At 38.6% G+C, this 13,751-nt stretch overlaps 2 protein-coding genes across 3 annotated transcripts; one reads left to right on the plus strand and one right to left on the minus strand.

The window, feature by feature from the left end:
* Nucleotides 1-36: 36 nt before the first annotated feature.
* LOC137948128 (peroxisome biogenesis protein 19-1-like) lies at nucleotides 37-7,216 on the plus strand. The gene is made up of 5 exons (XM_068794087.1): nucleotides 37-300; nucleotides 399-444; nucleotides 584-881; nucleotides 5,425-5,744; nucleotides 6,974-7,216. Exons 1-5 carry the CDS (start codon nucleotides 261-263, stop codon nucleotides 7,017-7,019), a joined length of 750 nt encoding a protein of 249 aa, XP_068650188.1. The 5' UTR covers nucleotides 37-260; the 3' UTR covers nucleotides 7,020-7,216.
* Nucleotides 7,217-9,980: 2,764 nt separating this feature from the next.
* On the minus strand, nucleotides 9,981-12,189 carry LOC137947999 (probable pectinesterase 68). Of its 2 annotated transcripts, none has more exons than XM_068793891.1 (5): nucleotides 11,763-12,189; nucleotides 11,467-11,656; nucleotides 11,039-11,245; nucleotides 10,345-10,583; nucleotides 9,981-10,226 (listed from the first exon to the last, which is right to left on the minus strand). In XM_068793891.1, the coding sequence occupies exons 1-5, from the start codon at nucleotides 12,032-12,034 to the stop codon at nucleotides 10,178-10,180; spliced, it is 957 nt and encodes a 318-aa protein (XP_068649992.1). In that variant the 5' UTR covers nucleotides 12,035-12,189; the 3' UTR covers nucleotides 9,981-10,177. The 2 variants fall into 2 exon arrangements, with proteins under 2 accessions (XP_068649992.1, XP_068649991.1); XM_068793890.1 differs by having other exon boundaries at nucleotides 9,981-10,264; nucleotides 11,763-12,186.
* Between the last annotated feature and the right edge of the window lie 1,562 nt (nucleotides 12,190-13,751).

Below are 13,751 nucleotides of genomic sequence, written 5' to 3' on the forward strand. Positions count from 1 at the left end.
AGACCTGTTTACAGCGAGGTCGGCGAAGCTCTATGCGTTTAAGAGAACTGGATTCAAATCTCGAAGCAGGTCTTGCACTGTGCTTGCTTTGTCTTTCTTCGTTCTGCTAACTGCCATCCTTATAAAATTCTGTTTTATTCTCCTTGAAATTACCGTTGTAGCGTATACATGGTACATCTATAAGATATTTGCATTCCTTCTCTTCTCACTGTTCTCGCGCTCTCGCTTGGAGTTGGGGTTTTTATAACTGGGAGCTGACCATGGCCGAACCGACCGATGATCTAGACGAACTGCTCGACAGTAAACCTTCTCCTTCCCCTTTTTTCTTCTCTTCTTTTTCTTGGTTTTTTAGCTTATCTGTCAATTATTTATCTGTGGGTTCTGTTATCCTCCTGCAGGCGCTTTGGATGACTTCGGGAAGATTGACCTCGGTTCTTCTCAAAAGTATATCTCTCTCCCTCTCTTTCGTGACGCTTCTTCTCTATTTTCCTTGTCTTGGGTTGTTTTTTGTTTTTCTAAATTTGTTTTACATTCTGGCTTGACGTCTGCGTTTTTTCTTCTTCTTCTATTCCCTTCTTTGCAGAAAAACTAGTAACAATGGGGACAGAGACACAGAAAAGACGTCGTCTTCAAGCTTGGTTTCGGCTTCCCAGGTCCAGGGTTTGGGCCTTGGATTGCCTGATTTGAAGAGTAAGAAAAAGGGGAAGCAGAAAACCGTTGAAGACTCACATGTGACTGAGGCGCTTGATAAGCTCACACAGCAGACACGTGAGGCGGTAAAGCGATTCGAATCGGCTGTGCCGCCAATGTCTCAGGCCGATTTGCTGAAAGATGGGATGGAAGATTTTGTTAAGCAGTTTCAGGACCATGCTGGCTCGCAGGTTCCTTTTCTCTCTGTCTCTTTCTGTAGTTTTGTTTAATGTATTCAATGTTGGGCTATCAGTTTGAAGATTGAGTTATTGATGATGATCTCATCGAGCAGAATTTTGTTCATATCCCTGTTTACCTTTCTTCTTTGTCTGTCTATGTGGCTCGATTCTATGATTTATAATTGCGCGTTATGTTCAGCTTAGACAGAAGCCTAGGTTGCTTAGTTGGGCTAGGCATTGATTTTACTCATTTTGGCCTTAAATAATCGCTTTGAGAGTGCACAAGGTTATGATTCGGGAATAGGGTAGAGAATTTTTAGCTAACCTTGACGAAGGTGTGGTGAATGACAAGAACAGATAGATGCTAACATGCTGGCGTGGACAGACCCTTGATCAAGGGGTTGAGAAATTGATAGAAAGGCAGAACACAGAATCCATATTCTCAATTTGTCATTTGGGATTTGAAGCCAAACGTGCTTTTCAAATCTTAATACCTAGTTCATATTAGAAAAGAATCTTAATATTTAGTTTGATAGGCCATGGAGGATCTTATTTAATGTGGAAAGAGAGATGCCATGGAGGATCTTATTTAAAGTGGAAACAGAGATCTCTGAGAGATATTTCTCAGAAAGAAGGTGGAGCTTCTTGGAACATTCTGATGAAGCACTAAAGGATATGGACTGAGATGATGAGAGGAGTGCAAGCAGTAAAATAATACATGTATTTCTTTTTGCCAATTTCCCTTTTTCTTGGTGTGTTTATTGTGCTATGAGGTTTGGCCCTCTTATTTGAGTTTTTCATCTATTTTCTTTTGTCATTTTAATTAGCAAACTGTTGTTGTGCGGTAATGCAGTTGTTCAACATTTTAAGGATGTTAAGTCAGTGCTAAAATTAATGACAAATTATTTTACATTGGTTGCTGTCTTTTAAAATTTTGATAAATCTTCCATATATGCTTATGTTTGGTGCAACCTTACTTCCATAGAGATGTAAGTCTACCATGAAGCTATCTATTTGTCAGAATTACTCAGTCGTATTATTGTAGAAATGATCCATATTTTATTTTTGAAGTTTCTTATTCTTCACCTGTTTGGCATCTGCCCATAAGCTATCCCTTTGGCGGAACTAGCCAGTTGTCTTATCATAGAAAAACATGCATCCAGTGTATGCGACTCCTACATCTGTTTGTTGCAGAGGGGTGTTGACAAAAATCTGGATGCGGTTCTGGAATTTCGGATAAATCCATTTTTTGCTTGGGACCGATTCAGATGTATAAAAGTGTCTGATTTAAATTCGAATCGGAATCAGAATAGGTAGATTCGGATCTGGTATATATCTGGATTCGAAGTATTACGAATCACTGTTTTTTATTTCTCCTTTTCCCTCCCCCCAAAGTTTTAAATTTTAAATGTTTTACTATATCATCATGTTGTTATTTTAAATTTTGAATCTTTACTGCTTTCTTTTCCAATGAGTCCTGTAATACATTTTTATCAGTTTTATAATATTTATGTCGAAAAATCTGCAGGGAGCTATCATTTAAGTTTTACTTTTCCTCCCTTTTTATCAGTCTCCCTACTCCCTCGAGTCTCATTCTCCTCTTGTCTCTCTCTGTCGTGTGCCTTTCATTCCCCTCTCCTCTCTCTCGTCATACTTGTTCTCCTCCCCTCTCTCTCGCTTAACTCTCTTTTTCTCAACGGTTCTCTATGAAATCTCATCTCACGGCGCCTTATATCTTTCTTTTTCTCTCATCCTTTTTTTTCTCTTATGTCTGTTTTTTCTGTCAACCGATCCCCATCTCTCTGCGTCTTTTCTTCTTTTGACCCTTCTTATCTATGTTTTTTCTTTACTTTTCTTATTAAGCATCTTGATATCTCAAAGAACCAGATTTTTCGGTTTTTCTTTTGTTTTTCATTTTTATTGTTGCAGTTATTTTCATTTTACAATTTCGGATCGGGATATTATCTGAATTTGAAAACAATCCAGCAGAACCAAAATCAGAGCTGTAACTTTTGATAATTTGTCAGATATCCAGATTTCGGATATCCAAATATTTGCATATGAATTGGATTCAGAAATGCCATATCCGGACCAAATCCGATCCTATTACATGCCTAGTTGGTTGTTGAGGGAAAGAGAGTCGAACTCAGTTCAACTGCCCATGATTAGAGAACTTCTGTTTGCATCCATGCTAGCATTAGGATCTTCATTCTCTTATCTAGGAACAGTGATCTAGTTCTCTCTCTCTCTCTCTCTCTCTTTCTCTATTTATCTATATTTCTATCTATTCATTGTAGTTTTACTGTTTTTTTGATGAAGATGTATTTTATTAAAAGAAAAAGAAAAGAAAAATTACAAAGGCAGAGGGAGCAAATCTCTTACAACGAGAGATTGCAGGAAAGCTTCCTCCTTGGCAAGCACATCTGCTGCCGAATTTGCAGAGTTCGGAATGTGAGACCAAATACAAGAAAAAGAAGATACAATATCCAAAATCTCCTGGAATACGTCCCAGTGCCTCCATGGGGGAGAAGTATTACACTGGCACCAACCAATCACCACCTTGGAATCCCCTTCAATGTGAATAGGTCCACTACATTTGTCTTTGAACACCCGCAGTCCATTAAGAAGGCCATGTAACTCAGCCGATGTTGAGTCGGATATGCCTAAAGGACCAGCATAAGAAAACCATCGATTCCCAGATGAGTCTGAAATGATGCCCCCAAATCCCGCGATCCCGGGATTGCCAAGAGAAGATCCATCAAAGTTCAGTTTTAGGTAGCCAGTTTCTGGAGGGGTCCATTCCTACATAACTGGGATTTTGGCTCCAATGTGCATCCTCGCCAAATTGCTCCAATTGTCTCGAATGCCGGTGCCTTTGAAAGAGGAGAGGGGGTTTTTTTGTCAATAGCCAGGTTGATATTTGCCCTGTCACTCTGTCAACAACTCTAGCCTCAAATTCGTTTTTAGCATCAAACCGCCTTCTATTTCGTTAGTTCCAAAGCCCCCATGGAATGAAACTAGCACAAGCTGAGATAATCAATTTGCCGAGGCCAGGAAGGGGATATCCCAAGATCGACTTGCAAAAGCTTATCAGGTCGACAACAATACAAAATTGAAACTCCAATTTGCTTAAAACAGAGGTCCACACAGTCCATGAGAACTGGCACTGAAGAAGAGTATGACTGGTGGATTCATTTTCATTGTGGCAGAAAGGGCATAGTGGATCTATAGATGGGTGACCTTTTCTTTTGAGCACATCAGCCATGAGAATTTTACTTTGACAAGCACTCCACATGAAAAATTTTACCTTAGGGGGGGCACATAGTTTCCAGACGAAGTTGATGTCATGCTCCCTTTGTGTCGGATCCCAACTGTTGATGTATCCATATTCCGAAGCAACTGAGAATTTTCCACTTTTGTCAGGCCACTAAATGAGCTTGTCTTCATTGGAAGGCCAAATTCTGACATGATTCAAAGCATCTAAAAGGTTTCTGGCTTCCATGGCCTCCATGTCTGATAAACCCCTTCGGGGGTGTAGGTTTACATTCCCTCCCTCAGAAGCATCTGCAATTGTAATTTCCTTGTGAGTGGAGAGAAGGAAAAGAGTACTGAAAGAGTTCCATAAAGGTGCCTGTCCTGTCCACCAGTCATCCCAGAATTTAAGAGATCTGCCATTACCCACAAAGAATTTACAGGCTGATGAGAAATTCTGAAGAAGCAAAAAAAAATAGATCTCCATATTGAGGATAGTCCTCTCCGATTTCCTCCAGCCATCCACCATGGCATATTGTAGCCCAACTTGACTCGAACCATATCCTTCCAAAGATTGGAGGAATTTGTGTTGTACTTCCAAATCCATTTAAGCAGTAAGACTTTGTTCATTTCTTTTGATATCCGAATCCCTAATCCTCCCAATCTTTTAGGTAAGCAGACTTCATTCCATGTGACCAAATAATATTTGAAAGAGTCACTTGATCCTCTCCATAGGAATCTTCTTTTCATTTTATCTATGGCTTTACAAACTGAGGATGGGCAAGGCATAAAAGATAGAGCATAGTTAGGAATGCCAACAATACAAGATTTAAGGAGAATTAGTCTGCCTGCCTTACTAAGTAAACGCCCCTTCCAATTGGCTAACCTGGATTCAATTTTTTCAACCACTGGGATCTCTACAATCTTTCGTTGTAGTTTTACTGTACCAATATTATCTGTTCATCTATACTCAATATTTTCACAAAAAAAAGGAAAACAAAATCTAGCATATCATGAATGATGCATTATTGTGCTATATATTTTGTCATTACCTCCTCATTTATTGGAGTCTACTCATTATTCTGTTCCTGCACAAATGAGAAAGTTACTTTTGAAAAGCATAAAAAAGAAAGCTTTGAAGGTTGTTATGTTGTGGACACATTCCAGCTAAATTCTGGTTGCTGTTTACTTAGGAGGTTTTTTTTTTCTTGCTTTAGTCTATTTTTGCATGATTTGATTTCCATTGCGTTTGTTTTCTTCAGAATCTCTGGTTCTGACTTCTTATGGTCCTTGCATATGTTAGGACATGGATTCCATTGTTGAGACTATGATGCAGCAACTTCTGTCAAAGGAAATTCTTCATGAACCCATGAAAGAAATTGGGGAAAGATATCCCAAGTGGTTGGAGGAACACAAGACTGAATTGAAGCAGGAAGAATATGAACGCTATTGCCGTCAGTATGAACTTATAAAAAAGTTAAATGAAGTGTATGAAAATGATCCAAGCAACTTTCCCCAGATTTTCGACCTCATGCAGAGAATGCAGGAATGTGGCCAACCTCCAAATGATATTGTGCAAGAGCTTACTCCCGATTCTGACCTAACAAGTTTTGGCAACCCTCTGTAAGTCATCTCTGTTCTTTTGAGGTTATCAAACCATCAAAACAAAGTTTTCCTTCACTCGTTATGTCTAATGAGAGTTTTGTCTGTCATATGGCATTTTGTTTTCTCTAAAAAATCATTTTATTGTTCTCTTTGGTGTAGTATTGCTGAAGATCTTCAAGTTGTATTGTTTAATTCATTTTATAGGAAAGAAGTGAAGGATTTTGTCATCATGTTTCAACTTCTTTTATAATAATAGTAAGAGATGATGATGTTGATGATGGTCATCATGATCAACTCTATTTTTATTATCATTATTGGCACCCTAGTCATCATTTGTCATCATGCTGAGGGTTAAAAACCTGTTAGATGTATGTGAACATCACATACTGTTTTGTTGCACTAGTGTCTGTCACTGCCTAACACTATTTATGCTGTCAGTCACTCTTTAAGCACAAAGTGGTTAGGTGCTATTTCCATTACTTCAAGGCATGAATTGCTAATTTGCCGCAGAACATGCTAGTCTGCAAGGACCATGGTTATTTTTGTGTTTACATGGATAAATTTAATAACATCCGAGGAAACAAGAAATACCACTTTCGGTTGTTCTATAATTCTCGCGAGCTTCAGGAAACTGGGTTTATCTGTATCATTATATGGATCTTTGACAAAATTTTCTGAATGGAATCTTTGACGATTTTGACATTAAGCAGCTCTTGTGTCAATACTGGTTAGGATTATAGAAAATGTACAGTTTGTTGGCTACTGATTTCCATGGATACAACTTGATACTTGATAGGATATTTTTAGAGTTCAGCGAGCTGGCATAACAGAATAGAAGTTGATAGTAAATTACTGTAGACAAATAGATAAGACCAAACACTTGTAATGATGATGAAGACACTGATATTATAAAGCACTTCACTTGGAACAGAAATCATTATTTTTAGGATACTGAAATTTGGAATCACTCCACTGAAGCTTGAAATTTCTGTTTGATGTCAAGAATAAAATTTCAGTGATCCAGTCGTGGGTAACCTAATATGCTTGCATTCATTGAGTGATGGTTTCTTATATATACTGATTGGACTTATTAGCTGTTTTATTTGGGTATGGTTCTGTACATGTACAGATTCCACTTATATGTTTGGCAATAAATCTTTTACCATTTGGTTGTTATACCTGAGTTCTTCAATATTTGCAAGGTGGCTGTACTCAACATAGGCTTTTTAATAAGTTGGTTTGTGCAGATTTCAGGAGATGACCGATCCCAATGCCGATTGTTGTATAATGTGAGATGCTTGAATTTTCCTACTCTTGTCTGATTTGAGATATTTTAATTTTCTTTTCCTTGGAGTTGGAATAAGTAATATTTCTCAATCTCTGGCGTCAAAAGAATATGATATATTAAATTGTTGTCCATCGCTGTGGCTCCGGTAGTCTGGAACTGTTTCAGTGGCAAAATGAAGGGAAGAAGATCATGAACTTGAGGACTCTGTTTTTTCTTTATCGCGGAATTGTAAGTGAAAGAATCCGGAACTCTTGTTAGGCCTCTTCTGTGGGAAGATGATATCTAAGATAAATTACAAAACACCCTTAGTTGTATAATTATTTTTAAAAATAAGTTACTAAAATGCTTTTTTAATAATGTAAATAGCACAGATTGGACATGTGTAGTTGCTTTTGTTATTGTTTACTAATGTTAATCACGTATATGAGATAAATATTTAAAATTTACAATTGTCAAATAAAAGTATTAATGTATGTTATTTTTGAACAAAAAAATTTCTACTTTGAAGAAGCTCTATTTTATAATTATACTAGATGGATGATTTTATTTGAAGGAAAGAGTTATTTACACACTAAGAGCTTGGGTGAATCATTGGGATCACATTTAAGTTACGCTTGTGTTGATTTTAGGATTCTATGATATTAAGATCTTCAACTTAAGGTGACAGAGGAGACGAGAGGAGAAAAGGATGATCGAGAACAGAGAGGAAGAGAGAATTCATGTTGATATGTATATTATCAGTATGAACTAAAGAAAACGGAATAACACCTTTGGTTTTTTTGTGAGGATTACTTGACAATCTTCACAGTTTAGATCGGAAATGGAATGCAAAGAAAGAATCATCTGTTTGAGAGATAGCATGGATGGATAGCCTAAACTATTGTGCCACTGAAGGGCTATATGCTAAGCACTAGATGTGGTTGTGAATGTTGGCGAATCGAGATAATAGAGCGCCCCTTGTTTATGACCTCCACCAATAACTTGTTTTGTTTTTAGATCTTGAAGAACACAAGAAGTAGGGGAGAAGGTAATGGAACATTGATTTTTTTTTTTGTGAGTTGACTAACAGATAAAATATTTAAGAGAAATTCAGGAACAAATAGGATATTTTTCAAATGAAAGGTAGGTGTATCAAATGTCCCACACACCTTGGTTTGGAATCCATCTATTATAAAAACAAATTTGTCAGTCAAACAGGGTGATATAGAACTCAAGAGGTTACAGTTACTTGTCAAGTACTCGGAGGTCACAGTCAATGATTCATGATGGAAAAGTAGATGAAATCATACCTATTATAATAGTAGCAACATTAGGAGAAACCTTGTTTGAGGAGGCTTGACCTAGTGTATGAGCCATCTTATGCTTTATTTTTTGTATTTCAAATTCCTCTTAAAAAACAATCTTCTTACAAACTGGCACGATCATATTTTTTTATTTTTTGAAGTAATTCAAATTCTTCTGCAGAGACAGTCTTCGTATTTTTTGTGCTCTTATGAGCCATCCTAGAGTTGAATTCTTGAACCAACGCAATCTTTAAGTTTAAATCAAGACGACACCAATCAGCAAATAATGAATCCAAGGTAATCAACTATGAATTTATTTTTCAAGCAATCAAAGAGACACAATGGTAACTTCCCAATTAACACAACATATATGCTGTTATATAGCTGCATATAACATGTAAATAATGAGAGCCCTAACTGTGATGAGGACACGAGAAATAATTTGCAGCACCACGTTCAACTGAGAGTAACCGAGTGCTTCTAATCTTTACAAAAAATAACAGAAACGAGTGCTGCTTTCAGCAATAGCAATAATGAACACGATCTGCTGCAAGTATATCCTCTAATTTTTAAGGGCTGCGGCCTGCAGGTGTAAGGGATCTCAAGTATGCTCTGGTCTATGAAAGTAATGGTAAGTTGCTGGGATTGGTTATAATACTGATGATCTGTCTGCGTCACTCAGATTGGCAGGCAAGGGAGAGACATTGAAGGCTTCATATACTCACATCGTGAATCCATTCATGGGGACCGCTGTTGGTGCTGAGATGACTCACAAGCTGACCACATACTAACTATAACAATAATTTCAACAGCAGCAACGTGACCAGCTTGAATCACTGGATTTATCTTCTGCCGTTCAGGGACTCTTCATGCAGCAGCAACAACGACTGTCTGGAAGAAGAAACCACCGGCGACAAAACAGAAGCACTGGATTATCTGGAAGAGCATATGAGACAGACTCCGAAACTAACATCGTGTACTGGTTTCTGCTTGTTCTCCATGACTCCATCTCATGCCTTGACAAATGAAGTTTGTAGATGCGGAAAACTGGAGGCAGAATGATCTATATTCTTCCATGAAGATAATGCTTCTGATGTTACGTAAGAAGCAAAAATATAAAGCCACACTGGACTGGATTCACTCAAACCAGAATGAATGGAACCCAAGGGTGCTTTGTCCCAGCAATAACTCTTCTTATCACGATGACAACTTCTATTACAACACCCAAAAATCTAAGAATTAATGAAGAACATCATACGTACCAATGCGCTGAACAAGTACTTCTGGCACATGTAGTCTGCAACACCGAACAACCCCTTCATGTCTCATAATCTGAGTAGCAAGGAAATAAATCGGAATCCTGAAATCACTGCTTTGATACCACATTTCGGAGTTGCAGGTTAAAATTACAGTTCCTTTTGTTCACTTCCGTTGGCTTGTCAAGATGTTGATATTTCATTGATCCAAACTTATTTAGGGACCCTTTTGAGTCAGAACAATTGAAGTTCTTCTTTTTATTTATCTGGTAAGAGCCGTTGGACTTCATCATCTTATCCCCATACACACTCAGAAACGTTAACTTTCTTGCTCAGTCTCAAAGGAAAAGGGCAAAAACAAAAAAAAAAAAACTCAAATTGTAGCTTTCTTGTAATCAATTTCTGCAATTTGATACAGAAGTGAGAGTGATGGAACCAAGCGCCTCATATATTGCTTCACATTTCAATTTTTCAAATGCTAAAAAAAAAAAAAAAAAAAATGGAAAAAAATGTATATATGCATGTAAGAGGGGATGCCCATTAACAATGTCTGATCATGCGTCGTGCGGGCCCATCCAGTGCCTTCCATTGACAAAGCTCTTCACTAGGAAAGGATGGGCCGTCTCATAATCCAGCTCCCTGGCCCATGAAACTCCACGGACCGCTGCCACGCCTGGGCCCCAGCATTTGTATACCCCGAAGAATACGGTCCTGTAGAAGTAAAAATTCTTTCATTTTTATACATTCACAAAACGATCCTAGCCGTTGGATTGAGAATCTAATGAACTTACTTGTTCTTGTTACTTGTGTGGTCCCAGTCGTCCCAGCCTCCGTGGGCCACCATGTTGTCGAAATACGTGTAAGAATACACGATCCTAGAGTACTGGCCCATGGCTCTGCCCACGTACACCGGGCCCGATCCGGTCACTCTGCAGTTCACGAAAGCAAATCCTGTCCGTTCGCTTGGAGAGTGGCGATTCTGTGCGGCTATGGATCCGAACCTCGTTGCGATTGAGTGCAGCTCGCAGTCCTGGACGTCCATCATGGAACCTACCTTAGTACTTGTTTCATATAAACTAAAATGAAGACTAGATACAGAAGCTATTTCTCGATCAATCAGAAAGATCTTTTTGTCCTCTGTGACTCCATGAAAGGCTATTTTAAAAAGCTCTCCTCTTTTTTGAGAACTGAGCAGGGAAGAGGCAAAAGGATGAACTTTCTGTCACCTCTGAGGCAACTGGCAATTTTTTCTTTTTTCGCAAAAGAAGAACAGAAACAGAAAGGCCTCTTGCTTTCTGTAGAGAAAGGTCAGAATCTTTTGCTGTATATATTCAAAAATAAAAAAATAAATTCGAAAACATAACGCAGTTTGATTCAAAGATGATGACTCTGAAACGGGTTTTGGTCAGGAATTTCTGTAGAGAAAAAAGGACGGAATTATATGCTGCAGAGATGTTATTTGTGAAATGGGTATGACGTACATACTTTATACATGGATCTTCCATTGCCGAAGATGAAGTCGATGGATCCCTCGATGTAACATTCCTTGAAGTAATGGCGTCCGGCATCATCGCAGAGTGTGTCTTGTGCACCGTAGAAACCGCAGCCACTGAAGTAGGCTTTGTCGCCGGAGATACGGAATGCTGCAGCTTGCCATCCTTCCATCCCTGGCAGAGGCGCCGGAGCTGAGTTCTGTTCATTTACATGATTTTAGATTCTGAAGCTCGCCATTGATGATAATTAGGTTATAAATGAAAAAACATCAGTTAACTTTAATATTTTAAACAGATTTTTCATGTAACGCATGACTGAAGCAGTGCAACCCAAATCAACAGCTATGAAGCTCATGTTGATCTTCCTTCTTCCTCGCCGTTGATTTCAGCTGAAGGAAAGTTCTAAAAAGTTTCTCATACCTTGAAACTGATATTCCTAGCAGTGAAATAATTAGATAAAACAGAAACAGAAGCTGTGTTATAAGTGCGGAGCTGCTGGCCATTGGGTCCTCGATCGTTCGCCCGGTCGTGCCATTCTATCACTGTAACATCTCTCCCAGCTCCTTGAAACGTAATGTAGGGCTTCGTCGCAGGAACCACGACCTTTTCTCTGCATCCCATGATACAAAAAAACAATAATGATTATCCATTTAACACAAATAAGCAGAAAAGCTAGAATCACGGATCAGAAGATCTCCAGTCGTCGAGTTTATTACATGTAATATCCCGGACTAATCAAGATGGTTACACTCTCAGTGTTGTTTTCCGGTACGGACTCGACTGCAGCTTGGACGGAGAGAAACTGGCCGAAGCCGCGGGCGTCGACGGTGATGACCCGGTGACCTTTGGGTCCTACCCACTTGTGGTGACGCTTGGTAATGGTTGCATTTCCGCTGCAACCCTCAGCAGAAATCGAAAGCAATTGACACAGTAGTGAAAAGAAGAAGACAAAGAAGGAGATAGAGTAGTAGTGATTGACAGGAGCCATATAAAAAAAAATGCTTCGGGAATACCCAAGAAGCGAAGCGAAGCGAAGAAAGAGAAAAGGGAATGTTGCTTCAGATGTGGAGGTATGGATGGGAATCAGAGATGGAATTCTGGGGATTTTAAAAGGAGGAGGAATAAGAAAGAAAAAGGAGAAAGAGAAAGAAGGGGATGAATGGAGGGGAGCATCCGATGTTTCTTATGTTGGATAGATTGAGCTTTGTCTGTCTGGCTCCAACGGTCCGATGTTTCAGAAACGAAGCTCGACTCCAACGGTCGTCTTTGGAGTGAAGTTACAGAAGAGTGGGATGGGAAATGGATGGTTTTGCTTTTTCGCTGTCTGCAATTGTGTCGAGGGGGGGGATGGGGGAGGAATGGCGTTTAGCGTTTTGTATTCTCGCGTGGAGGGGAGGGAGGGAGGGAAGGAGGGAGAGAGGGAGGGGCAAGGAGACATTTGATTTGAATACTCAGCCGTTCCGAACGTTGAGAACTCAGTGGGCCCCACAAAATGGATCCTACAAACATGGTCCCACCGTCGATAAAGGCATTTTTTGTGAGCTTGAATTGACTAAAATGGCCCCAAATGAGATCGGGTGCATGTGAATCTCATGATATTTGCGGCTAAAAGCGTCTCCATTCTATATTTTCACTTTTCACCCCATGAAAAGAATCGTTTCGCCTAACCACTGTAGAAGTGGCTCGGTACGTAGCTTTGGCACCGAGCTAAACCGTTTTTATAAACCCAATCCACTCGTTAGTATAATATTTTTTTACGAAAATACCCTTTATTCTAAATGCTCTTGTCAGTTCACTATGGATGATAACTGGTCTTATTCAAACCTCAAAGACATTCGATAATTCAGTCCTTTTGGGTCCCTCAACATCTAATGTTGTTGTTTGTAGATAAAATAAACATTATTAATGGAAGTGTTTGCTCTTTTCTTTTAGGTCTATTAAGTTGGTTATTATACATTAGTATGCTTCATTGTGAAGTTTAAAACTCCTTTGTGATAGCTTGCAATTCAACAGTACTAATTCAAACCCATCTGATCCGACCCAACCTGACCTGTTCAATGGTTTATTAAATACTTATTATTATATAATGCAAAGTTGAATCGATATTCCGATTGGATTAGTTTACAAAATTAAACTTTCTTAAACTTATTTCTTTAGGAAGAGATGAAGATAAAGAAAGAACTAGAAAAAAAGAAGAAGAGAAAAGGAGTGGAAGGAGCGAAGAGGTATTAAGGTACAAATTTGAGAGGGGAAAGATTAGATAAAAGAGTAGTAAAAGAGATTTTAGAATAGGCTTGACTAATTTTTTCTTTACCCAACACCCATATTTATATTTTTTCTAATGTCTTATTTGGAAAACTCCTCAATTAATTAGGATTCCTAAATAATATAATTTAAGGAGCGATCCTAAGAGAGTGAGATATTACATCAATCTAGAAGATATTTGTTAGAGGATATAAGTGAACCTGGGTGGCATTAATGTAAAATTCTATGATATTTTAGCTTTTATCCTCACCTATTAGGGTGAAAGGCATACTTTTAATTTTAATATTTTGAACTCTATAAATAATAATTAAAGGGGAGGGATTAGGGATAAGGTCATAACCCCAATCCTCTCCACACTTCCCAATGTCCCCTCACTCTCTTCCTTCTCTCCAACTCAGTCGTCCTCCTCTCTTTCTCTCCTTCTCTTCCTTCTTCTTCTC

Source organism: Aristolochia californica, unplaced genomic scaffold (genome assembly GCF_029961685.1).
Source record: "Aristolochia californica isolate CCGP_79_NKW_82.1479 unplaced genomic scaffold, dmAriCali1.0.hap1 SCAF_13, whole genome shotgun sequence".
Classification (NCBI taxonomy): domain Eukaryota; kingdom Viridiplantae; phylum Streptophyta; class Magnoliopsida; order Piperales; family Aristolochiaceae; genus Aristolochia; species Aristolochia californica.

Bases quoted from the DNA above. Each gene is read 5' to 3' on its own strand.
- LOC137948128 (XM_068794087.1), top strand. From the start codon at position 261: ATGGCCGAACCGACCGATGATCTAGACGAACTGCTCGACA. The intron at 301-398 runs GTAAACCTTCTC...ATCCTCCTGCAG, and splicing joins TCTAGACGAACTGCTCGACA to GCGCTTTGGATGACTTCGGG. The intron at 5,745-6,973 runs GTAAGTCATCTC...TGGTTTGTGCAG, and splicing joins ACAAGTTTTGGCAACCCTCT to ATTTCAGGAGATGACCGATC.
- LOC137947999 (XM_068793890.1), bottom strand. From the start codon at position 12,034: ATGGCTCCTGTCAATCACTACTACTCTATCTCCTTCTTTGTCTTCTTC. The intron at 11,246-11,466 runs GTATGAGAAACT...GTAAATGAACAG, and splicing joins CTAGGAATATCAGTTTCAAG to AACTCAGCTCCGGCGCCTCT. The intron at 10,265-10,344 runs GTAAGTTCATTA...TTACTTCTACAG, and splicing joins CACACAAGTAACAAGAACAA to GACCGTATTCTTCGGGGTAT.